Raw genomic sequence first — 24,293 nt, forward strand, 5'->3', positions numbered from 1 at the left:
CTTGTGATATGAGGTGGCCTTCCTGGTACGATGAACTTGGCCTACACGCCACACCATCAACATTATTATGACCATCAGAATAGTAGAATTGTAGAATCAAGTAGTTCTGGACACTGTTTGGTACAGATTTTTACTGACTATTAGTTTTTCTGAGAAATGCTTGAGAAATATCAACATGGAATTAAAAAGACATTTTTAACTTTGATACTTAGTATTGAGTAACGTGCTAAAAGGGACATTGTAGGAACAGAATCAGTGATGGACTATCTGCATAACAGGGACGTTCCTATAACCCTATATATACATGCTGAAGGTGACATTGACATGCCTTAACTAGCACAGTTTATTCTTGGTCCTTTGGACTTGTTCCCCACCTTTTAAAGGGAAGAGAGTTTTATGAGCCTTAAACACAGGAAGAGTGATTGAGTCCTGTAATCAATATAGTTTATTCTATATGATGTATTGATCAGTTTATGTTCTAAGGAATTGGAATGAAAAACGACTAACAACTCTGCCCCACTAAATAAAACCTTTTATTTGCCAGATCAAGACAGTTTAAAAATTTGATAATGCCTACAGTATTGCAACATCATTTACTAAAATTGTTTCAATCTTGGTCTACCGAAGATTGTTTAGAAGTTACATCAAAAGTATATTTGGAGAGGCATAATCCAATATAATCCTGATCCAGTTTCTCTCCAAACTCCCCTCATGAACTTTCTGAGCTCATCCTGTCCATGAGACCCACTTCCTCTCCCTTGCTATTCCCACCAAAGTGCTGACCATCCAACTTCCTTTTCTGGCTCCCATGTTAGCTGACATTGTTACCGGTTCTCCCCAGGTACTGTCTCCCTCTCCCTCAAATCTGCAGTCGTCACTCCTCCTCAAAAAAACCAAACCTCGACCCCTCCGTCCTTGCAAGCTACCGCCCCATCTCCAACCTCCCTTTTCTCTCCAAAGTCCTTGAACGTGTTGTCACCTCCTAAATCCGTGCCCATGTTAACCGCAATTCCATGTTTGAATCTCTCCAATCCGGTTTCCGGCCTGCCACAGTACCGAAACGGCTCATCAAAATCACAAATGACATCCTTTGTGACTGTGACAAAGGAAAACTATCCTTTCTCGTCCTCCTTGACTTGTCTGCAGCCTTTGACATGGTTACATAAGAACATAAGAAATAGGAACAGGAGTAGACCATACGGCCCCTCGAGCCTGCTCCACCATTCAATAAGATCATGGCTGATCTGATCATGGTCTCAGCTCCACTTCCCCGCCGCTCCCCATATCCCCTTATCCCCTTATCGTTTAAGAAACTGTCTATTTCTAACTTAAATTTATTCAATGTCCCAGCTTCCACAGCTCTCTGAGGCAGCGAATTCCACAGATTTACAACCCTCAGAGAAGAAATTTCTCCTCATCTCAGTTTTAAATGGGCTGCCCCTTATTCTAAGATCATGCCCTCTAGTTCTAGTCTCTCCCATCAGTGGAAACATCCTCTCTGCATCCACCTTGTCAAGCCCCCTCATAATCTTATACGTTTCAATAAGATCACCTCTCATTCTTCTGAATTCCAATGAGTAGAGGCCCTCAACCTTTCCTCATAAGTCAACTCCGTCATCCCCGGAATCAACCTAGTGAACCTTCTCTGAACTGCCTCCAAAGCAAGTATATCATTTCGTAAAGATAGAAACCAAAACGGCACGCAGTATTCCAGGTGTGGCCTCATATAGCTGTAACAAGACTTCCCTGCTTTTATATTCCAATCCCTTTGCAATAAAGGCCAAGATTCCATTGGCATCCCTGATCACTTGCTGTACCTGCATACTATCCTGTTGTGTTTCATGCACAAGTACCCCCAGGTCCTGCTGTACTGCGGCACTTTGCAATCTTTCTCCATTTAAATAATAACTTGCTCTTTGATTTTTTTTCTGCAAAAGTACATGACCTCACACTTTCCAACATTATACTCCATCTACCAAATTTTTGCCCACTCACTTAGCCTGTCTATGTCCTTTTGCAGATTTTTGTGTTTTCCTCACACATTGCTTTTCCTCCCATCTTTGTTACATTCAGTCCCGTCTTCCAAGTCATTAATACAGATTGTAAATAGTCGGGGTCCCAGCACTGATCCCTGCGGCACTCCACTCGTTACTGGTTGCCAACCAGAAAATGAACCATTTATCCCAACTCTTTGTTCTGTTAGTTAGCCAATCCTCTATCCATGCTAATATATTACCCCCAACCCAGTGAACTTTATCTTGTGCAGAAACCTTTTATGTGGCACCTTGTCAAATGCCTTCTGGAAGTCCAAATACACCACATTCACCCTGTTTGTTACATCCTTGAAGAACTCCAGCAAATTTGTCAAACATGACTTCCCCTTCATAAATCCATGCTGACTCTGCCTGACCAAATTTTGCTTTTCCAAATGTCCTGCTACTGCTTCTTTAATAATAGATTCCAACATTTTCCCAACCACAGATGTTAGGCTAACTGGTCTATAGTTTCCTGCTTTTTGTCTGCCTCCTTTTTTTTTTTAAATAGGAGCATTACATTTGCAGTTTTCCAATCTGCTGGGACCGCTCCAGAATCCAGGGAATTTTGGTAAATTACAACCAATCCCTGCCGCTGCTTCTCTTAAGACCCCAGGATGCAAGCCATCAAGTCCAGGGGATTTATCTGCCTTTAGTCCCATTATCTTACTGAGTACCACCTCCTTAGTGATTGTGATTGTGTTAAGTCCCCCCCCCCCCCACCCCCATAGCCCCTTGACTACCCACTGTTGGAATATTGTTAGTGTCCTCTACTGTAAAAACTGATACAAAATATTTGCTCAGAGTTTCTGCCATTTCCATGTTCCCCATCACTAATTCCCCGGTCTCGTCCTCTAAGGGACCAACATTTACTTTAGCCACTCTTTTTCCTTTTTATATACCTATAGAAACTCTTGCTGTCTGTTTTTATATTTTGTGCTAGTTTACTTTCACAATCTATCTTCCCTTTCGTAATCATTTTTTTAGTCTTTGCTGGCTTTTAAAAGCTTCCCAGCCTTCTGTCCTCCCACTAGTTTTGGCCACTTTGTATGCCCTTGTTTTTAATTGGATACCATCCTTTATTTGACTACTCTGTCCTTCTCCAACGCTTCTCCACTTGTCCAGCTGGGTGGGACTGCACTTGCCTGGTTCTGTTCTTATCTATCTAATCGTAACCAAAAAATCGCCTGCAGTGGCATCTCTTCCCACCCCTACATTGTTACCTCTGCTGTCCCCCAAGAATCTATCCTTGGCCCCCTCCTATTTCTCATCTACATGTTACTTCTTGGCGACATCATCCGAAAACACGGTGTCAGTTTCCACATGTACACTGATGACATCCAGCTCTATCTCACTACCACTTCTCTCCACTCCTGCATGGTCTCTAAATTATCAGACAGCTTGTCCGACATCCAGGTTTGGATCAGCAAAAATTTTCTCCATTTGAATATTGGGAAGACCGAAGACATTATTTGGGCTCCAACCACCTCTCCAACTTCTGTCTGAGGCTGAACCAGACTGTTCGCAACCTTGGTGTCATATTTGACCCTGAAATGAGCTTTCGACCGCATATCCACAGCATAATAAGACCGCCTATTTCCACCCCTGTAACATCGCCCTTCTCCGCCCTTGCCTCAGCTCATCCGCTGCTGAAGCCTTCATCAATGCCTTCGTTACCTCTAGACTTGACTATTCCAACACATTCCTGGCTGGCTTCCCATATTTTACCCTACATAAACTAGTGGTGATCCAAAACTCAGCTGTCCGTGTCCTAACTGGCACCAAGTCCCGCTCACCCATCACCCCTGTGCTCGCTGACCCACATTGGCTGCTGGTTAAACAAAGCCTCGATTTCTAAATTCTCATCCTTGTTTTCAAATCCCTCAATGGCCTTGCCACTCCCTATCTCTGTAATCTCATCCAGACCCACAACCCCCCCCCCCGAGATGTCTGCGCTCCTCTAATTCTGGTCTCTTGAGCATTCCTGATTATAATCGCACAACCATTGGTGGCCATGCCTTCCCTTGCCTAGGCGCTAAGCTCTGGCATTACCTCCCTAAACCCTTCCGCCTCTCTACTTCTCTTACCTCCTTCAAGGCGCTCCTTAAAACCTACCTCTTTGACCAAGCTTTTGGTCACCTGCCCTAATTTCTCCTTATGCAGCTCTGTCAAATTTTTATCTTCTAATATACCTGTGAAGCGCCTGGGGATGTTTTATTACTTTAAATGCGCTATATAAATACAAGTTGTTGTTGTGAGATCTACTGAAATTTTAAGCTGGTGAGCAAATCTTAGTGGAGTACACAGTCTCTCAGAATATATTAGAACTCTAATGTAAAATAGCAATAACCTGATGAGGCTTTTCTGGGAGAGTAGCAAGGAATCATTTATTAAAAGTGGCTCCATACACAGAAATCCCAAACAATGGGCCCAAGTTTCCACAAGAAAAAAAACGGGCATCCCTCCGAGCTGAGCGCCCGTTTTTCGCGCTTAAAACGGCGCCTAAAAAAATCCTCGGTATTCTCCACCTACTTACAGGTCCTGTGGCACTCGGCGCAGCCAGCACGAGCTGTGGGGGGGGGGCGGAGCCAGGTCCCGGCGCTGAAAACAGTGCCGGGACCTCTGCACATGCGCGCTACAGTCGGCACGCAATCCAGGCGCCGAACTGTGTGGGAGGGGCCCGAAGCACGCAGCCCCTAGCCCTGGTCCAATGGCCTCACTGGGGCTGCGTGAATGAGGCTCCTCCCACGGCCAGCTCCTGCTCCCCGCCCGACCAGACCCGACACTCCCCCCCCCCCCCCCCCCCCCCCCCCCCCGCCGGCCGACCAGACCAGACTTGAGACCCGCTCCCCCCCCCCCCCCGCCGACCAGACCCGACACCCGCTCCCCCCCCCCCCGCCGCCGACCAGACCCAACCCGACACCCGCTCCCCCTCCCCCCCCCCCCCCCACCCCCCGGCCCTGACCCGACACCCGCCCCCCCCCCCCCCCCCCCCCCCCGCCCCGCCCCGACCCGAGGCCCGCTCCCCCCCGCCCCGCCCCGACGCCCGCTCCCGCCCCGACACCTGCTCTCCCCCCCCCCCAGACCCGCCCCCCCCGACCCGCTCCGAGACCCGCTCCCCGACCCGAGACCCGCTCCCCCCCCGACACGACACCCGCTCCCCCCCCCCCCCCGCCGACACGACACCCGCTCCTGTTCCCCGACCCCCCCCCCCTCTCTCTCTCTCTCTCCCTCCCTCCCTCCCTCCCTCTCTCTCTCTCTTCCCCCCCCCCCCCTCTCTCTCTCTCTCTCTCTCTCTCTCTCTCTCTCTCCCCCCCCCTCCCGCTCAGCGGCACGAACGGCTGCAGAATTCTCCCTGGCTGAAGCACTTTCACACAGGTAGGAAGATGGTTTATTTAATCTTTTCTTGGCTTATAAATGTTTATTCAGGTTGGATTTATTTGTATAATATTTGTAGAAGTATAAATAAGGATTTATTGTCGAATTTAATGAGTTCCCTCCCCCCCACCTCGTTCTGGACGCCTAATTTGTAACCTGCGCCTGATTTTTTAATGTGTAGAACAGGTTTTTTCAGTTCTACAAAAATCTTCACTGGCTCCATTCTACTTTAGTTTGGAGTACGTTTTCACTGTGGAAACTTTCAAATCAGGCGTCAGTGGCCGGACACGCCCCCTTTTGAAGAAAAAATTCTGTTCTAAACTAGAACTGTTCTACCTGACTAGAACTGCAGAAAAAAAAAATGTGGATAATTGCGATTTCTAAAATAGTCCGTTCTCCACCAGTTGCTCCTAAAAATCAGGCGCGAATCATGTGGAAACTTTGGCCCAATATTACTAAAATGTAGGAAGCTAAGATTTTCTACTGTTTGTATCTCAAAGATTATAATGGCCCATATTCTCCCAGGGACTTGCAGCATCTACATCGTAGGGACCCTTGAACAGTGCAAAGTAAAGAGGAAATTATGGAGAAAGTGACCTTCACCATTAGTTATGGCCCTCCATATTTTCCTGAGACTTTTGTGCTGCTACCACTATTACCCCCACCAAAAACAGTTAGATGGTGATTATCATAACTCCATCCGAATTGAAATCAATGGTGATCACCATTTTCCTGCTTTTAAACTAGTTTTCACACTGCTGCCATTTAGAAATAAAAATAACAGTGCTAGTGGCCCTGGTGGCAGTGTGATTTGACTTTATAACACAATCGTTGAATCAGATTATTACTTTTAAATAATGTTGAAAATAATTTTGTGCTCCTAAAGAATTTGTTTCCTTTCAGAGTACAAATAACAACATATGAGTTTGACATTGTTAGAACTGATGCATGTAGTTTAAAAAAAATCATGTTGATGGTCAATTACTTTGTCCTGTAGCTGTCAGAATTTGGGTACACTTGAATTTTGAGCAAGCTAGAAAAGATATTGCAACCAGTTCACTTTAGGCCTCCAATCTAGCTTTAAGGACAGCCTGCTGATTTGACAATTATTTTCCCTCCAGCCATTAAAGGCAATGGGCAGGTGTACTGATTTCACACAAGATTCTCCAATCCTAACTTTGAGTTAGGTGAGTGGGACTCTATGCCAGAGCGAAGTCTGGGGCTGTAGTGTCCAGGAGTGACATTGGGGTATGCTACTGTTAATGTTGCAGAAGTCATGCTTGCTTCATGGAAGTTAAATCATTTTATAAGCCTTATAAAGTGCCACGATCCAAAAATGTGGCTAGTGCTATCTCTGAGGGAGGAAAGGAAGAAGGGAAAAACACTAAGCTAAGCACAAGAGATTTAAAAAAAAATATATATATATGATGTATTTTAAAAACACCTGAAAACTTAGTGCAAGTTCAATTTATAATTTATATTATAGAAATTATAATATAATTATAATATAAATTATATAATTTATTGAAAAAATGTATTCAAATTTTCTAGTATACAGAAGTTTATTTTTACAAAATATGAATGTTGATGAGCAGGAGATGGTTACCCTTGGGCAATTACCATAGAATTTATTGTTAATATCAGACTTCATGGTATCTGGCAAACCTAAATCCTTGATCATTCTTAACCAATAATACACCATTCCTTGCAGACTATGTCACTGAAGGTAGGACACTTCGTAACACTATCTAAGGTGATGCAATATGTGTCACAAACTTGTGGTTCCTTCTCTGACCCAGCAAGACCTTCATCACAGAACAGATTTGAGGCCTATGACATAGCAAGCAGCTCGGAATCTGCCTACCGGAGCAAACTAGCCTAATCCCTAGATGGGTAGGAAGAGCACCAGAATTACAGACATTTACTTTGTGACAAGGTATCGAGCAACATTTAGCTGTTTTAAGCGTAGATGCTTATTTTAAATTTTTTAGCATTAATTAAAAGCCACACATTTGCAGTGGAGAAGTTGTATAAAGACTTTAAAGTGTATTTCTTTATAGAATGAATATAAGCAGTGCATTAGACAGTATGGATATATGCAGTTATAGTATTGATAAAATAGCTACGGAAAATATACTATTTAAATGTGTAGTTTATTTAAAGGGATAGTTAATGAAAGGATACCTACTAATGGATCGCAAGTGCAGGGCATTTCTGAGCCTTAAACAACAATCCAATGCGGGAGCAGCAAAGCAGCATTACAGACGGTCCAACAAAAAATCCGGGACCTAAAGAACAGGATGTGGATGGAAAAAGCACAGGAGATGCAGCAGCTGGCCGACAACCATGATGTGTGAGGATTCTTTATCGCAGTCAAGGCCACCTACGGGCCAAACACCCAAGGTCCCGCCCCATTGCTGGCCAAGAACGGGAAAACATTCATCAAGGACATTGAGGCAGTCAGGGCCCGCTGGAAGGAGCACTTCGAAGATCTCCTCAATCGAGTGCCTTTGATTTGAGTGTTCTTGACTCCATCCCACAGCATGTTACCCGCCACCTCAGTGAGACCCCAACACTGCACGAGGTAGAAAAAGCCATAAGACAGCTTAAAAACAAGAAGGCTACGGGTTTGAACGGAATCCCTGCTGAGGCATTGAAGTATGGCGGAGAGGCACTGCTGGCGTGAATACACGACCTCATCTCTCTCATCTGGAGGGAGAAGAGCATGCTGGGGGATCTCAGAGATGCAGTAATTGTGACCATCTTTAAAAAAGGGGTCACGTCCGACTGCGGCAATGACAGAGGAATCTCCCTGCTATTAGCCGCTGGGAAAGTCGTCGTTAGAGTCCTCCTCAACCGTCGTCTTCCCGTGGCCAAGGAGCTCCTCCTGGAGTCACAGTATGAATTTCGGCTCCTATGGGGCACAACGGACATGACTTTTGCAGTGCGACAGCTACAGGAAAAATGCAGGCAACAGCGCCAGCCCCTTATACGTGGCCTTCTTTGACCTTACAAAGGCCTTTGACACTCCACAGCGAGGGTCTATGGAGCCCCCAAAAGTTCGTCACCATCCTCCACCTGGTCCACGACGACATGCAGGCTGTGATCCTTACCAATGGATCCATCACAGACCCAATCCACGTCTGGACCGGGGTCAAACAGGGCTGCGTGATCGTCCCAACCCTCTTCTCAATCTTTCTCACCGCCATGCTCCACCTCAGTCAACAAGCTCCCTGCTGGAGTGGAACTAAACTACAGAACTAGTGGGAACCTGTTCAACCTGCGCCGTCTCCAGGCCAGGTCCAAGACCACCCCAACCTCTGTCGTCGAGCTGCAGTACGCAGATAACGCCTGCGTCTGTACACGTACGGAGGCTGAACTCCAGGACGTAGTCGACGTATTTACTGAGGCGTACGAAAGCATTGGCCTTAACGCTAAACATCTGTAAAACAAAAGTCCGCCACCAGCGTGTCCTCACCGCACAGCACTGCCTCCCCCCCTCCCCCGGCCCAGTCATCAAGATCCACGGCACGGCCCTGGACACCGTGGACCACTTCCCATATCTCGGGAGCCTCCTATCAATAAGAGCAGGCATCGATGAAGAGATACAACACTGCCTCCAGTGCTCCAGTGCAGCCTTCGGCCGCCTGAGGAAAAGACTGTTTGAAGACCAGGCCCTCAAAACTGCCACCAAGCTCATGGCCTACAGGGATGTAGTAATACCTGCCCTCCTGTATGGCTCAGACATGGACCATGTACAACAGATATCTCAAGTTGCTGGAGAAATATCACCAACGATGTCTCTGCAAGATCCTCCAAATCCCCTGGGAGGATAGGCGCACCAACATCAGCGTCCTCGTCCATGCTAACATCCCCAGCATCGAAGCACTGACCACATTCGATCAGCTCCGCTGGGCAGGCCACATAGTCCGCATGCCAGACACGAGACTTCCAAAGCAAGTGCTCCATTCGGAACTCTTTCATGGCAAACAAGCCAAAGGTGGGCAGCGGAAACACTACAAGGACACCCTTGAAGCCTCACTGATAAAGTGCGACATCCCCACCTACACCTGGGAGTCTCTGGCCCAAGACCGCTCTAAGTGGAGGAAGTGCATCCGGGAGGGCACTGAGCACCCAGTGTCTCAACGCCGAGAGCATGCAGAAATCAAGAGCACGCGACAAACCAGTCCCACCCACCCCTTCCCTCAACGACTATCTGTCCCACCTGTGACAGAGACTGTGGTTCTCGTATTGGATTGTTCAGCCACCAAAGAACTTACTTCAGAAGTGGAAGCAAGTTTTCCTAGATTCCGAGGGACTGCCTATGATGACGACCTACTTTCATGTGAAGCCTGTGTCTCAACAGTTTTCCTACTACGGATATATAGTTACACCAGTTTAAAAATGTTTTTTGTATGATTACCGAGGTGTGGAATGATAGTGCTGTGGAATGGAATACTTTAAATGGCGGGTATATGGTGTCAGCATAAATCACTCTCCAATCAGATGTTGTGCTGTTTAATGCAGGGTAAAGCTCCCTTAGTCTACCCAAGCATTGCACCTCAGCCCCACTATCAGAAGAATGCCTCTTTCTGCATCATTATAAAATGTTTTTCTGTTTCCCATAGACCCAGTGTAATTACCAATATAGTGTAAAATTAGGGGCAGTGTTGTGCTGTGGACCTGTATAGGAACTGAACGGAGACTGTCCTACTCATTTTGTGACTTTAATGCAGCTGATTTAATTGTGCATGTGCTACAATGCTTCAGATAGGTATGAACGCAAGCTTTCAATTAGTTTGGTACATTCATGTTTATAAATGGTGATCACAGCTACTATTTTATTCCTTCACGAGTTTTTCTATGTTTCTATGTGCTTGTTGAGTTATACAGTAAAAAAATCAGCATGGACAGCTTCAAATTCGGAGGGTATGACTTGCTTTTGCGAAAGCTGCCTTTAATTGGAGATAACTTTTTTCGTTCCTCCTTTCATCCAGTCATATCACTTGCCCACGAAGAATTTAGCTTCCTGTATCCGCCGTAGATGGAAAGATGGACAGTTCCTCTCGTTCATTTGTTGTTAGTTTGAGTAGCTCCTGTTGGAAGTATGGAAGAAAATAGGAATTAACATTTATTTTTAGCTTAAATTCCAGCAAAAGGGCATTGTTATTCTCCAGTGGTGGGGATGGCAAAATCAGTCAGCTAGAGTTCCTGCTTCTGTTTATTATCCAGTCACTTACCTGAAAAATGCACCCGTGTGCGCATGTTAGATGAAGACAGGATTCGACTTGCTTGTTTTTAAATAAATTCGTTCCTGGGATGTGGGTGTCGTTGGCAAGGCCAGCATTTATTATCCTTGAGAAGATGGTGGTGAGCTGCCTTCCTAAACCGCTGCAGTCCGTGTGGTAAAGGTACTCCAACAGTGCTGTTCGGGAGGGAATGCCAAGATTTTAACCCAGCAACGATGAAGGAACGGCAATATACTTCCACGTCAGGATGGTGTGTAACTTGGAGGGGAACGTGGAGGTGATGGTGCTCCCATGCGCCTGCTGCCCTTGCCCTTCTAGGTGGTAGAGGTCGTGGATTTGGGAGGTGCTGCCGAAGAAGCCTTGGTGAGTTGTTGCAGTGCATCTTGTTGATGGTACACACTGCAGCCACGGTACGCCGGTGGTGGAGGAAGTGAATATTTAAGGTGGGGGGGATGGGGTGCCAATCAAGCGGGCTGCTTTGTCCTGGATGGTGTCAAGCTTCTTGAGTGTTGTTGGAGCTGCACTCATCCAGGCATAAGAACATAAGAATTAGGAACAGGAGTAGGCCCTCGAGCCTGCTCCGCCATTCAACAAGATCATGGCTGATCTGGCCATGGACTCGGCTCCACTTACCCGCCTGCCCGCTCCCTATAACCTTTAATTCCCTTATTGGTTAAAAATCTATTTATCTGTGATTTGAATACATTCAATGAGCTAGCCTCAACTGCTTCCTTGGGCAGAGAATTCCACAGATTCACAACCCTCTGGGAGAAGAAATTCCTTCTCAACTTGGTTTTAAATTGGCTCCCCCGTATTTTGAGGCTGTGCCCCCTAGTTCTAGTCTCCCTTACCAGTGGAAACAACCTCTCTGCCTCTATCTTGTCGATCCCGTTCATTATTTTAAATGTTTCTATAAGATCACCCCTCATCCTTCTGAAATCCAACGAATAAAGATCCAGTTTACTCAATCTATCATCATAAGGTAACCCCCTCATCTCCGGAATCAGCCTAGTGAATCGTCTCTCTACCCCTTCCAAAGCTAGTATATCCTTCCTTAAGTAAGGTGACCAAAACTGCACGCAGTACTCCAGGTGTGGCCTCACCAATACCCTGTACAGGTGCAGCAGGACCTCCCTGCTTTTGTACTCCATCCCTCTCGCAATGAAGGCCAACATTCCATTCGCCTTCCTGATTACCTGCTGCACCTGCAAACTAACTTTTTGGGATTCATGCACAAGGACTCCCAGGTCCCTCTGCACCGCAGCATGTTGTAATTTCTCCCCATTCAAATAATATTCCCTTTTACTGTTTTTTTTTTTCCCCCAAGGTGGATGACCTCACAATTTCCGACATTGTATTCCATCTGCCAGACCTTAGCCCATTCGCTTAACCTATCTAAATCTCTTTGCAGCCTCTCTGTGTCCTCCACACAACCTGTTTTCCCACTAATCTTTGTGTCATCTGCAAATTTTGTTACACTACACTCTGCCCCCTCTTCCAGGTCATCTATGTATATTGTAAACAGTTGTGGTCCCAGCACCGATCCCTGTGGCACACCACTAATGAAGAGTATTCCATCACATTCCTGACTTATGCCTTGTACTTATGTACTTGTGATGCACTTTCTGCTTGAATAGTCTTCCGGCACTTTGGCCATTCTTAATGGATGAACTAAAACAATTAGACAAGGTACCTGGAACTGCTGGTACCAGCAAACTGACCCCATCATTAATTATTACCTCTTTGGGAGGGCAAATTTAATTTCTTAATATATGAAGTTAAGCGCAGACAAAATAATATCGTGTACAGTATAAATTATTCATATTCCTAAAGTTGGAGTGCCCATTTCTCCATAGATTTTTAGACACTTGAAATCTAAAGGAAATGTTTCTTATTTAAATGATTTCCCCTTTATTTCTCTCTTAGGAACATGGTCTTTTTCTCAGCTAGCAACTCCTAAGGTTTATCTGGTTTACTTGCTACCATCCTGGTAGTCGCGTGATACAGGAATAATGGAGTTGTTAACTATCTATGGCAATCAGTCTCTTATCAATTAGTCTATAACAGCCCATTACATAAGTCAAGGAAAACTGCCAGTGGTGGAAAGCTTTGGGAGCCATGGGTCCAAAGTGCCCAGTTCCTCCCAAGCAGGCTACCCTTAACCATATGTCATGTCTTACCAGAATATTGAATATTTAGCCTGCTACAGTCAGTGTTGCTATGACATTTTCTTTGTGAAGTGTTACTGACATTCAGTCAAAGTACGGTGTGATTTACTATAAATATTGCCCAGTCATTTAACCGTTGTGAAATAAGCCTGTTGATTTACATTTGGCCTTATCACACTAAATTTTCAATCAGTCCATCGATCGGAATACTGGAGTATGGCACACACAAGATTATAGTATCTAGTTTGCATAATTAAGGGTTTTCAGTGTCACAATATTGAGTCATGCTGTCTTAGGACTAGATCTTGGCAGCACATGTAAACTCCTGATTGTAAGGGACATGGGATCCACTTATGGGAGGGACTGGTGACACTGAACCCATCAGAATATCTAGAGCAGACCTGGAATTTGTTAACATCTGTTCTTACTAAATATTTCCAACAGTGATTGCTGGGATAATGACCCAAAGTGAGAATTCTGGCTAATTTTCGATTCTCTTGTCCAGGGGCAAAATCAATAGCAGTACCCCTGTCTTAGCTGGAAACAGCACAAACTAGGCATTGACCTTGAGATTTCCCTTGTTTGTGTGGTTCATTACCACAGTGACATTGCATTCATGCGCTAAAAGGAAGTCTGATTGGGCTTCTGTTTAAATCCAATAATTGTTTATGTTCTGTTTTCTCTGATAAGTTTTTGTTCCATTATCCAGAGCCTTCCATCAACCAGTTATGGTGCATCTTTTGACACCGAAGGTGACAATTTATTATTTATTCAGATAAAAGCAATTCAATCTCCAAACTGCTGTAGAACGTTTTATGTTTGTCTAAACTTCATCAAACAAATGGCTGAACTCTACGATTGGGTCAACTGATCAGGGAGTTTGCAATGTTCTTGATTGCAGCATCAGAATTTCAGTTGTATTTGATAATTACCTGAAATGCCACTAGGTGGCAGAAAAGACTGAACAAGTGCCCATGTTTCAAAAATCTATCTCTGCTGAATGGGGACTGTGGATTCTTATACCATGTATTATTCTGACAACTGACACTGACTCGTGGACTTTGTATGCAATAACTTTTTTTTAGCCTAGATGATCGAACACTCGCATATCATTATTGATAGAAGGAATGCATTTTACCCGGCTTTAGTGTGCCGTTATGAAAACCCTCCTTTTGATACTCTTAATCTCTATATTCAGCAAGCCATTGTCGGGTCTCTGATTGCTTTTATTTGCTTCTCAAATTAGTTAATGTGCACTCAGTCATACAGCATTTAATAATTCCAGCAATGTGCACGTTGACCTGGAAAGAGTTCGAAGGGGGGAATAAATTTTGAGGAATTGGTTTACCATTTTGCAACGTGATCTGAAGCTGGGAACATGATTTAGGAAATTTACATGTGCTTTACCTACTAAAATTAGCAATACTTTGAACTCTTCTGTATGTGATCTGGACCAAATACTGGTCAAAATTTGGTTACTCAAAAGCAATGTCTACTTGTCCTTAACCAAACCAGTGTTAATATAGAGACATGATGCACTTTTGTTTTTTTTGCATTTATTAAGATTCACCGTTTAAAATATATCCGCAGTCAGGATCACTAGAATTGTCCTGCAACTCAAGGCCAATGTCTGCAGCAAACCTAAACTGATTGTGTAGCAGGTTTGCCAAGGCTTTGCAGAAATCTGAATCTTGATGTATTTTTAAATTTGTGTTGCTAAAATAATTCTAAACTAGTGACTTTTTAGTATAACATACATATATTCTAAGTTTTGCCCTTGCACGAGTACATTGGGATTGTTGGCACAGTTGAGCACGTGCTGGAGGAGACAGTGTGCAAATTGAGGGGGCAGTGTGGGGGGGGATCAAGATAACTTGAAGTGGTCCACGGGGTTCAGCTAGTTAGGGGAGGGGATAACCAGGCTGCCACACTTATAGTAGGGGGTCTTTCAATGCATTGTTGCTCTTTCTTCGGGCAGTACCAAATACCACCTTAAAGCAGAAATGGGTGCTGTGCTAATAAGACACTGGTTTGAAAGTCTGGTTTTAGCACGGAATTTTGGGCCTAATTGCTGAACTTGCCTGGAGTTGCTCAGTCAGACCCCTTCAGGTTTAGCACTCAAGTGCTGATTAGACACAATTTTCATGGGGCAGTATATGCGGGCTCCATGCACCCCCTTCCATTGAAGGTGTGGAGTGGGCTGGCTGACGGCGGCAGGTTTCAGGATGGCTCAGGAACCGAATGAGAGGGCACACAGGTTCTTGGATGTGGTACTTGGGGGTCCTGGTGGAAGAGGTCCAGAGGAGGAGGGATGTCCTGTACCTGCGGGGGGGGGGGGGGGAAGGGCAAAGAGTCTACCTTGCCCTACTGTCCCTCCCTCCTGCAGCAACTGATGCTGCGCTGCCTGACCTCATGTCATCCTCCCATTCCACTTGCAGCCCGAGGGGGACCCCTAGCAAGATGATGATGACCAAGCACTCCCTTTTTCCTGGTGACTCCTATAAGGTAGAGTAGCACGGCACTCACTCTTATCAGATAATTTCTGGAATAAATGCTGATAGTGTTGAGAAAGTGTCCCAGAAAATCTCTCATTGTGTTTCAGAAGTCCTCTTCAAACTTCCAGCAGCAAGTGAACAGTAAAAGGCAATATCCCTTTAAGTAGTACCCGAAATCCTCTGCAACGACTAGTTTACTCCTAATCATCTTGTCGCTGTTCGGTGAGGGTGTTGGGTCAAGAGCTAGCCACCAAAATGACGTGCAACCTTGTTAATGAGCAGCAGCAGGCAATTTAAGTGGCAATCAGCTGCTTAATGATCCTCCGGATGGCTGATCCTAGCACAGGCTTCAACTCCTTTACCAAAATGGCATCTTGCGCTAAACTGATGTTCCAACTTGGCCACTCAGGCTCTTTAGTGGCCTAAAGTATTCAGGGAAAATCGTCCCTACAATTTATAACCACACCTCAAATGTCTCTGGCATACTTTACAGAACATTTAATTGGTTTACAAGTTCAATAATAAATTAGAAGTACATGATCTACATCACTGTTGAGGGTTACTTGCATTTTTGAGCAACCTTCTGTGTTCTACCTGCATTGCTCACTTGACAGGGTTTTCAGTAGGATTTCAAAAACGAGGTTCCAAAAATAAACGCTTGATCCCATCTACAAGTCTTGATTCATGGTCTACGTCCCAGTTCAGTGTAGATGCTGCATTATAATGTGGACTCCAAATCTCTTGGCAGTGAGCTGTGACTTGTTTATGTTTACTATTTCGTTATATTCTGTATAAAATACCTGATCCAGAAAAGGATAGAATGAGCCATTTATACCATTAATATTGAACTAACACCAAACAGCCGAGTACTGTTTTGAGAAATGTATTGAGACCACCTGTGAAATAATGACAGTATAGTAATAGTTCCACAATCTCAGTAATATGATGACTTTCAGTTGAGGGATTGAATATTCTCTTGTCACATGTCTGGTACTATAGGATTCTTAATAGGGAACCATTGATTGCTTAGGTTATTACTGCAGGTACAACGTCCCGAATCCAGAATTCCAAAAACCAGAATTGTCCAAAAATTGGACATTTTTCAGGCAGCCAAGATGACGACATCAGGCAGCGAGGGACGAGGAAACCGGTAAAAAGCACAGTACTGGGGGACCACGGGTGGCGGGAATCAGCGAGCAATGAGGATCATCAGGCGGTGAGGTCCGAAATCCGGCAAAACCCAAAACCCGGCATGGACTCAGTCCCGAGGATTCCAGATTTCAGACGTTGTACCTGTATAACAAAATAGACTTCATTATACTTTGCTTTTTCAGCTGTGGGAGCTTGCAGAATATGGTTTCTCCAAAAACTAAATGTGTGCAGTCTTTGAAGATCTGTAATCTAAACTTGAGGTTCCTGAAAGAAAAGGCGCAATTGTTGCGGGTAATTCTTTTCCCATGTCAATTTTCTCTCCCCCCATCTCCTGAAAGTGTTGATTGTTAGCAGGTTTTCTGAGCAGCAAGTCAATCGTGCTTCCTTGACACAGACAGGCTGACTCATTTCCAGTGCCATCACCAGGGAAGCCATCGATGACGTGAACTCAAATTTTGTTTTTTTATCTTCCTATAATACTGCAAGATGGTGCTGAGGATGGCATTCCTTTGAGAATGGTGTGAAGGGAGAGGACAATTTATACTACTCTGGTTAAACAAAGCAGGGTTGTATGCTTGCATTCTTGGATCATGCAATAGAGCTCTGACTACTATTACCCGACTGCTGGAGAGTTTTTTTAATGTGGGAAGAAAGCTGTTTTTCTGTCCCTGGCAAATTTTGCTCCTCTTCACATGCTGGAGTAAGGTTCCATGGGAGACAGCCACCACAGAGTTCCTCACCATGCATGATCCTAGACACAATGGCATTGACAAGCTACTTGACTAGGGAGGGCATCACTGCTGTGCCTGATCCTGACCAAAATTGACACCTGCTTGCTTGCTTGATTCTCTCCCAACTAGTGTGGCAACCCTGGCTGAACTCCCCTGCCCCCCCCCCCCCCCCCCCCCCCCCGGCCACAGTTCAGAGGTGTTAAAGCCGCTGTAGCTCCTAACATTGTACAGACGGAGGATGGAGTTGGTAATTTTTTTTTCTTTGTGGCTTCGTTCGACATTGGGTGGAGAATTTGCCAGTGGGGGGAGATTGTTGGGTTTTTGTAATGTTTGAAATTTATGAGCAGTCCAGAGGGGCACCTCGGCACTTAAACTTTAACAATTTAAATTTAAAAGACTTAATTCTACCAGTTTCAGCTTAACCTTCAGGCTACTGTAATATCTAGTTTTCCCACTGGGTGGAGGTATAACAAATGCTTACAGTTAAATGGTATTCTATTGTTCTCGTACCCAATTACTGACAGGCAGTGGTGTTGGAACAGAACCAGAGCTGCATTTGCTAATGAAACACGCGATGCACTATTGACTCTGAGCACTTGTGCGTCCCCCATCATTGGTAGCCGTTCCTTCAGCTGTCTGGGCACTAAGCTCTGGAGTGCCCTCCCTAAAGCGCTCAAACTCGCCTCCTTTAAGACCCTCTTCAAAACCGACTTATTTGGCCAAGTTTTTAGTCACCTCCCTTAATATTTTTTTTTGACCTGATGCCTATTTTTGTTTGAAAAAAAACCTTGATGTTTTTCCACATGAAAGACACTATTGTTGTAGTAATGGACTTCAATATGCATAACCTATTCAGGGATTTCTTTACCAATTACACCAGTGAAGTAAAATAGTATCCTGTTTGTACCTTAGCATCCGTTGCTCCAAGAATAGAATCATAGATTGATACAGCACAGAAAGAAGGCCATTCTGTCCTTCGTGCCTGTGTCGGCTCTTTGGTAGAGGTGTCGAAAAAGCCCCACACCCCTGCTCTGTCCCCATTACCCTGGAATTTTCTTTCCTTTCATGTATCTATCCAATTCTCTTTTGAGTGTTATTCTTGAATCTGCTTCCACCACCCTTTCAGGCAGTGCATTCCAGATCACAACAACTCACTGTGTAAAAAAATAAATAAATAAACAAAAGTTTCCTCATGTCACCTCTGGTTCTTTTGCCAATCACCTTAAATCTGTGTCCTCTGGTTACCTACCCTCACTTTTTTTAAACATTTCTATCAAATCTCTTCTTAACCTTCTCTGCTCCAAGGAGAACAACCCCAACCCCTCGAGTCTCTCCACATAACAAGTCCCTCATCCCTGGTACCATTCGAGTATTTCTGATTATTTCTGAGAAGATCGTGGTGGTGGGCCACCTTCTTGAACTGCTGCAGTTTGTGTGATGAAGGCGCTTAGCAGTTTGTTACTACTGATTGGTCACTTCAAAGAGCAGTCCCACATTGAGGTTGGACTGAAGTTGCATATAGGCCAGACTGGATAAGGACGGCAAGCTTCTTTCCCCAAAGAATATTGGTGTGGATTTTATGACAATGCAACAGCTTCATGGTCACTTTTACTGATACCAAATTTTTATTTCCAGATTTTAAAAAAAAATCAAATTCTCCAGCTGCCATGACTGGGTTTAAACTCATGTATTAATCCAGGCCACCAGATTACTCGTCCATAATGTAACCACTACACTACCGTACTAAGTATATTTTTAAATTGTCATTCTGGAAGGATTTGAAACTGGGAAATTCTCCCTGCTGCCATGCAACATTACTGCTAACCTTTATGTTCTTCGAATCCTAAAATGTTGCAGTGCTAGAAGCTTGCGCTGGTTGTACAAAAAAACTGGCTGTTAAAACTCTACCTCGGTGCAATTTGAAACTAGCTTCTGCAAATTAGATTTTCAAGTTAGTGGACAAAACCTTCTGAATGGAAGTGAAGTTGTTGCATGTGAGTGGGAATGATTAAAGTTTGTTTTGTCTTTACAATAGATGGAGTAACGTAAAATTTACATTAAATAGACCTGATACGTTATATTACACATTGACTACAAAATTACTTGCGACTACTTCACTCCTGAAGTTGATTCTATGTTTGTCACTGGTCAGAGCGTCCTCTTTGTATTGATAACCGAGGCAAGTACTTTTGGTTAGTAGGTCACATATATTTAAGAACTGTTTATATCCTGTTCTTTCTATTTAGATTTCAGTGCTAACTCTATTTTGCCAGTAGAATTAAGGGTCATTTGACATTTTAATAGTTTCTTGTGTTTTTTTAATAACAGGGCTGTTAGATGACAAATCATGTCCACCAGGACCTTTAGTCCCCTTAGCATTTTTCAATAATTATTGAAATAAAAGGTTATTGCTCTAGACATAGGATGTAGGCCACAGTGTTGACATGAATCAAAATTATGTGCTTATGCATCAGGGTTACCTGATCTTAAGAGTAATGCATATAATTCTCTCTACTCACTGTACCATTAATAGTGGGTATGTTTTTTTTTCTCCTTTTGTTTAATATCAATATCCATTTCTCCTCCTCCCTTTTCCTCTCATTGATTGTTCTCCTTTGCTGCTTTGTAGTCACCATTTTCAGTTATACGTGTGTAATCATTGCTGATGACTCATTACTCTCTGACTGACTGACTCACTTGAGCACGGACCTATAAATGACATGCCCTATCCAGGATACAACAAACTGACCCTTCCAAATCAAACAACTTTCTAATTGAGGGGGTAGGATTGGTGGTTACCTGCAGGCTTGTTATTTTTAACTTTCAGATACTTAATTTGGAGCATTTTGAGTGTGTTTTCTCAAATCATTACTGTCACTGATTACCGCAGTAAATGTTGTCAAACTGATATTTTAGAAAAAACATTGAAGCAACTGGGTTCGGGCCAAGGAGAAAAGCTGTTGGAATCTAAATCGAGGAAGCAGGTCATGGATCCCTTTGAATGAGATAAACTTGAACGTAATTTAAAACAGAACTGGATAAATGTTTTAAGAGTAAGAGAATAAAAAGGGAAAGAACAGGTGGGATTGGAGTAGTGTGGTCTAGTTGAGCTACCAGCAGCATAGACATTAGACAAGACAATGGCCTCCTTCTGTGCTGTAATTCATGTGATTCTATGAATATACTTTCAAATTCTGTACTAACAAAGGATATTGAGTCTAGTGGCAGCGTTGATGATGTAGTGTCCTGGTCTGTGGTTCCCTCACAACCAGTCTCGCAGTTACGCTTTTCTTGGTGCTTCCTCCAAGTAGTGTTCAACATGGAAGAGTATTAATGATTGATTCAGCACTGGAAGATTGGGGAGTGCTGTGGTGGTCAGTAGGTAGTGATCAGTAGCAAGTTTCCTTGGCATTCTTTGATCTGAAGCCGTGACTATTCCAGGGCCACGGCCACCCAACTGCATGGGTGTGTTCCCACTTCTCATGGGTCTATCCTGCTGTGGGACCGGACATGCTCTGGGATGGTGATAGAGTCTGTGATGTTGGCTGATAGATTCGATTCATAGAAACATAGAAAATAGGTGCAGGAGCAGGCCATTCAGCCCTTCTAGCCTGCACCGCCATTCAATGAGTTCATGGTTGAACATGAAACTTCAGTACCCCTTTCCTGCTTTCACGCCATACCCCTTGATCCCCCGAGTAGTAAGGACTTCATCTAACTCCCTTTTGAATATATTTAGTGAATTGGCCTCAACTGCTTTCTGTGGTAGAGAATTCCACAGGTTCACCACTCTCTGGGTGAAGAAGTTTCTCCTTATCTCGGCCCTAAATGGTTTACCTTAGACTGTGACCCCTGGTTCTGGACTTCCCCAACATTGGAAACATTCTTCCTGCATCCAACCTGTCTAAACCCGTCAGAATTTTAAACGTTTCTATGAGGTCCCCTCTCACTCTTCTGAACTCCAGTGAATACAAGCCCAGTTGATCCAGTCTTTCTTGATAGGTCAGTCCCACCATCCCGGGAATCAGTCTGGTGAATCTACGCTGCACTCCCTCAATAGCAAGAATGTCCTTCCTCAAGTTAGGAGACCAAAACTGTACACAATACTCCAGGTGTGGCCTCACCAAGGCCCTGTACAACTGTAGCAACACCTCCCTGCCCCTGTACTCAAATCCCCTCGCTATGAAGGCCAACATGCCATTTGCTTTCTTAACCGCCTGCTGTACCTGCATGCCAACCTTCAATGACTGATGTACCATGACACCCAGGTCTCGTTGCACCTTCCCTTTTCCTGATCTGTCACCATTCAGATAATAGTCTGTCTCTCTGTTTTTACCACCAAAGTGGATAACCTCACATTTATCCACATTATACTTCATCTGCCACGCATTTGCCCACTCACCTAACCTATCCAAGTCACTCTGCAGCCTCATAGCATCCTCCTCGCAGCTCACACTGCCACCCAACTTAGTGTCATCCGCACATTTGGAGATACTACATTTAATCCCCTCGTCTAAATCATTAATGTACAATGTAAATAGCTGGGACCCCAGCACAGAACCCTGTGAGTATGACTATGTCAGGCTGTTGCTTGCTAGTTTGTAGGCCAATCTCGACTTGGGCACCTGTTCCCAGATGTTGGTAAGGAACACTCTGCAGGGTCAACTGGGCAGAGAGTCTTATTCTGGGTCATTGATGATAGGCCTGTCTGATTTTCTTAGTGTTGAACATTGCAACTATTTGATTTACAACAGTGTGGCTAGCTAGGCTATTTCAGAAAGCATTGAACCAACAGCATGTAGGCCAGGCTGAGTTAGGGTTGAAGGCTCACTTTCCTGAAGGACATTAGTGAACCAGTTGAATTTTCAGAAGAGAGCTGCAGGTTTCATTGTAATTTCTCTGGGTACTTGCCCAGAATTATTGAATTGAGTTGCCATGGTGGGATTTTAACCCATGATATCTGGGTTGCTGGATCAGTTCTATAACCATTACATTACTGTACCCGGAATGTGAGAACACCAAATGTTCTGAATGGTACATACTTCCACCTCCCTGCATTCTCACTGTGTTGAAATGCAGATTAATTGCAACTTTTCCTTTGCAACTCATTCTGTGGAACTCCTTTGCTTCCCTCGTATTCCTTTTTTTGCAGTATGAAAGGTTTAAAAGACTACGTTTGGAATCACCTTAGCACTGCTTTTGATTTGTGTCAACCTTATCCTAGACTTTTCAATTGTGGCAGTGCCCTGTCCATTCAGCGTTTGTCAATTGTGGAAAAAAACAATGATCAAGTGCCACCTTCACAGGAGCTGTCTATTCTGCAATGGATCACATTTCCTTCCTCTTAACTCTTGGCACCTGTCAGTGCTGTAAAATTACAGTTTTTGGCTGTTGACTTAGCTGGAATTGTTTTACGATGTTTGAAATCTGCATATGTTGATGTCTTAGCTATAGGAGTTTCGAAAGGGGGATAAAAGCGAATTTCCTGTATCCGTAACTGTCAGTTTTGGTTTGGCTTTATTGCTGGGCTGTTGGGTATAATATTCTTTCTTTTGCAGCCCAGAGGAAGTCCGGGATATTGCTTCGAGGATGATCGGGAGAAAACTAGTCACCAAACAAACTGGAGAGAAAGGGAGGATATGTAACCAGGTGTTTATCTGCGAGCGCAGGTATCCAAGAAGAGAGTACTATTTTGCTATCACAATGGACAGGTCTTATCAAGTGAGTAAATAACAAATGTATTATTTCAATGTAGCTTTTACTGGACCAGTTTATTCCATCAAATCTTTCGCGCTCATGTTCTGAAGACTTGACTTGTTCCTTATCCAAGTGAAATCTTTCTTGTGTGATCATCATCATCATCATAGGCAGTCCCTCGGAATCGAGGAAGACTTGCTTCCACTCTTAGCATGAGTTCTTAGGTGACTGTACAGTGCAATACGAGAACCACAGTCTCTGTCACAGGTGGGACAGATAGTCGTTGAGGGAAAGGGTGGGCAGTGAGCCTGGTTTGCCGCACGATCCTTCCGCTGCCTGCGCTTGATTTCTGCATACTCTCGGCGACGATACTCCAGAAGCTCAGCGCCCTCCTGAATGCACTTCCTCCACTATGGCCAGGGACTCCCAGGTGTCAGTGGGGATGTCGCACTTTATCAGGGAGGCTTTGAGGGTGTCCTTGTAACAATTCCTCTGTCCGCCTTTGGCTCGTTTGCAGTGGACGAGTTCCAAGTAGAGCGCTTGCTTTGGGAATCTCGTGTCTGGCATGCGAACTATGTGGCCTGCCCAGCGGAGCTGATCAAGTGTGGTCAGTGCTTCAATGCTGGGGATGTTGGCCTGGACGAGGACGCTAGTGCGTCTGTCCTCCCAGGAGATTTGCAGGATCTTGCGGAGACATCGCCGATGGTATTTCTGCGGCGACTTGAGGTGTCTACTGTACATGGTCCACGTCTCTGAGCCATAAAGGAGGGCGGGTATTACTACGGCCCTGTAGACCATGAGCATGGTGACAGTTTTGAGGGACTGATCTTCAAACATGCTTTTGCTCAGGCGGCCGAAGGCTGCACTGGCGCACTGGAGGCGGTGTTGGATCTCATCATCAATGCCTGCTCTTGTTGATAGGAAGCTCCCGAGATAGGGGAAGTGGTCCACGTTGTCCATGGCTACGCCATGGATCTTGATGTTTGGGGGGGCAGTACTGTGAGGCGAGGACAGGCTGGTGGAGGACCTTTGTCTTCCTAATGTTTAGCGCAAGGCCCATGCTTTCATACGCCTCGTTAAATACGTCGACTATGTACTGGAATTCAGCCTCTGTGTGCACAGACACAGGCACCGTCCGCGTGCTGTAACTCAACGACCGGTTGGAGTGGTCTTGGACCTGGCCTGGTGAAGGTTGAACAGCTTCCCACTGGTTCTGTAGTTTAGTTCCACCCCAGCGGGGAGCTTATCAACTGTGAGCTGGAGCATGGCAGCGAGGAAGATTGAGAAGAAGGTTGGGGCGATGACGCAGCCCTGCTTGACCCCAGTCCGGATGTGGATTGGGTCTGTGATGGATCCGTTGGTAAGGATCACGGCCTGCATGTCATCGTGG

The 24,293-nt window shown here is 44.7% G+C and overlaps 1 protein-coding gene across 1 annotated transcript in view; it reads left to right on the forward strand.

Annotated features, from left to right (window-relative positions):
- Nucleotides 1–24,293, forward strand: part of LOC139265760 (succinate--CoA ligase [ADP-forming] subunit beta, mitochondrial-like) — a 159,246-nt gene that overhangs the window by 19,441 nt on the left and 115,512 nt on the right. Inside the window, exon 4 of the mRNA XM_070883129.1 lies at nucleotides 22,765–22,927. Within this exon, the coding sequence (XP_070739230.1) occupies nucleotides 22,765–22,927 (163 nt within the window). The remainder of the gene's footprint in view (nucleotides 1–22,764; nucleotides 22,928–24,293) is intronic.

Source organism: Pristiophorus japonicus, chromosome 6 (assembly GCF_044704955.1).
Source record: "Pristiophorus japonicus isolate sPriJap1 chromosome 6, sPriJap1.hap1, whole genome shotgun sequence".
NCBI classification, from domain to species: Eukaryota; Metazoa; Chordata; class Chondrichthyes; family Pristiophoridae; genus Pristiophorus; species Pristiophorus japonicus.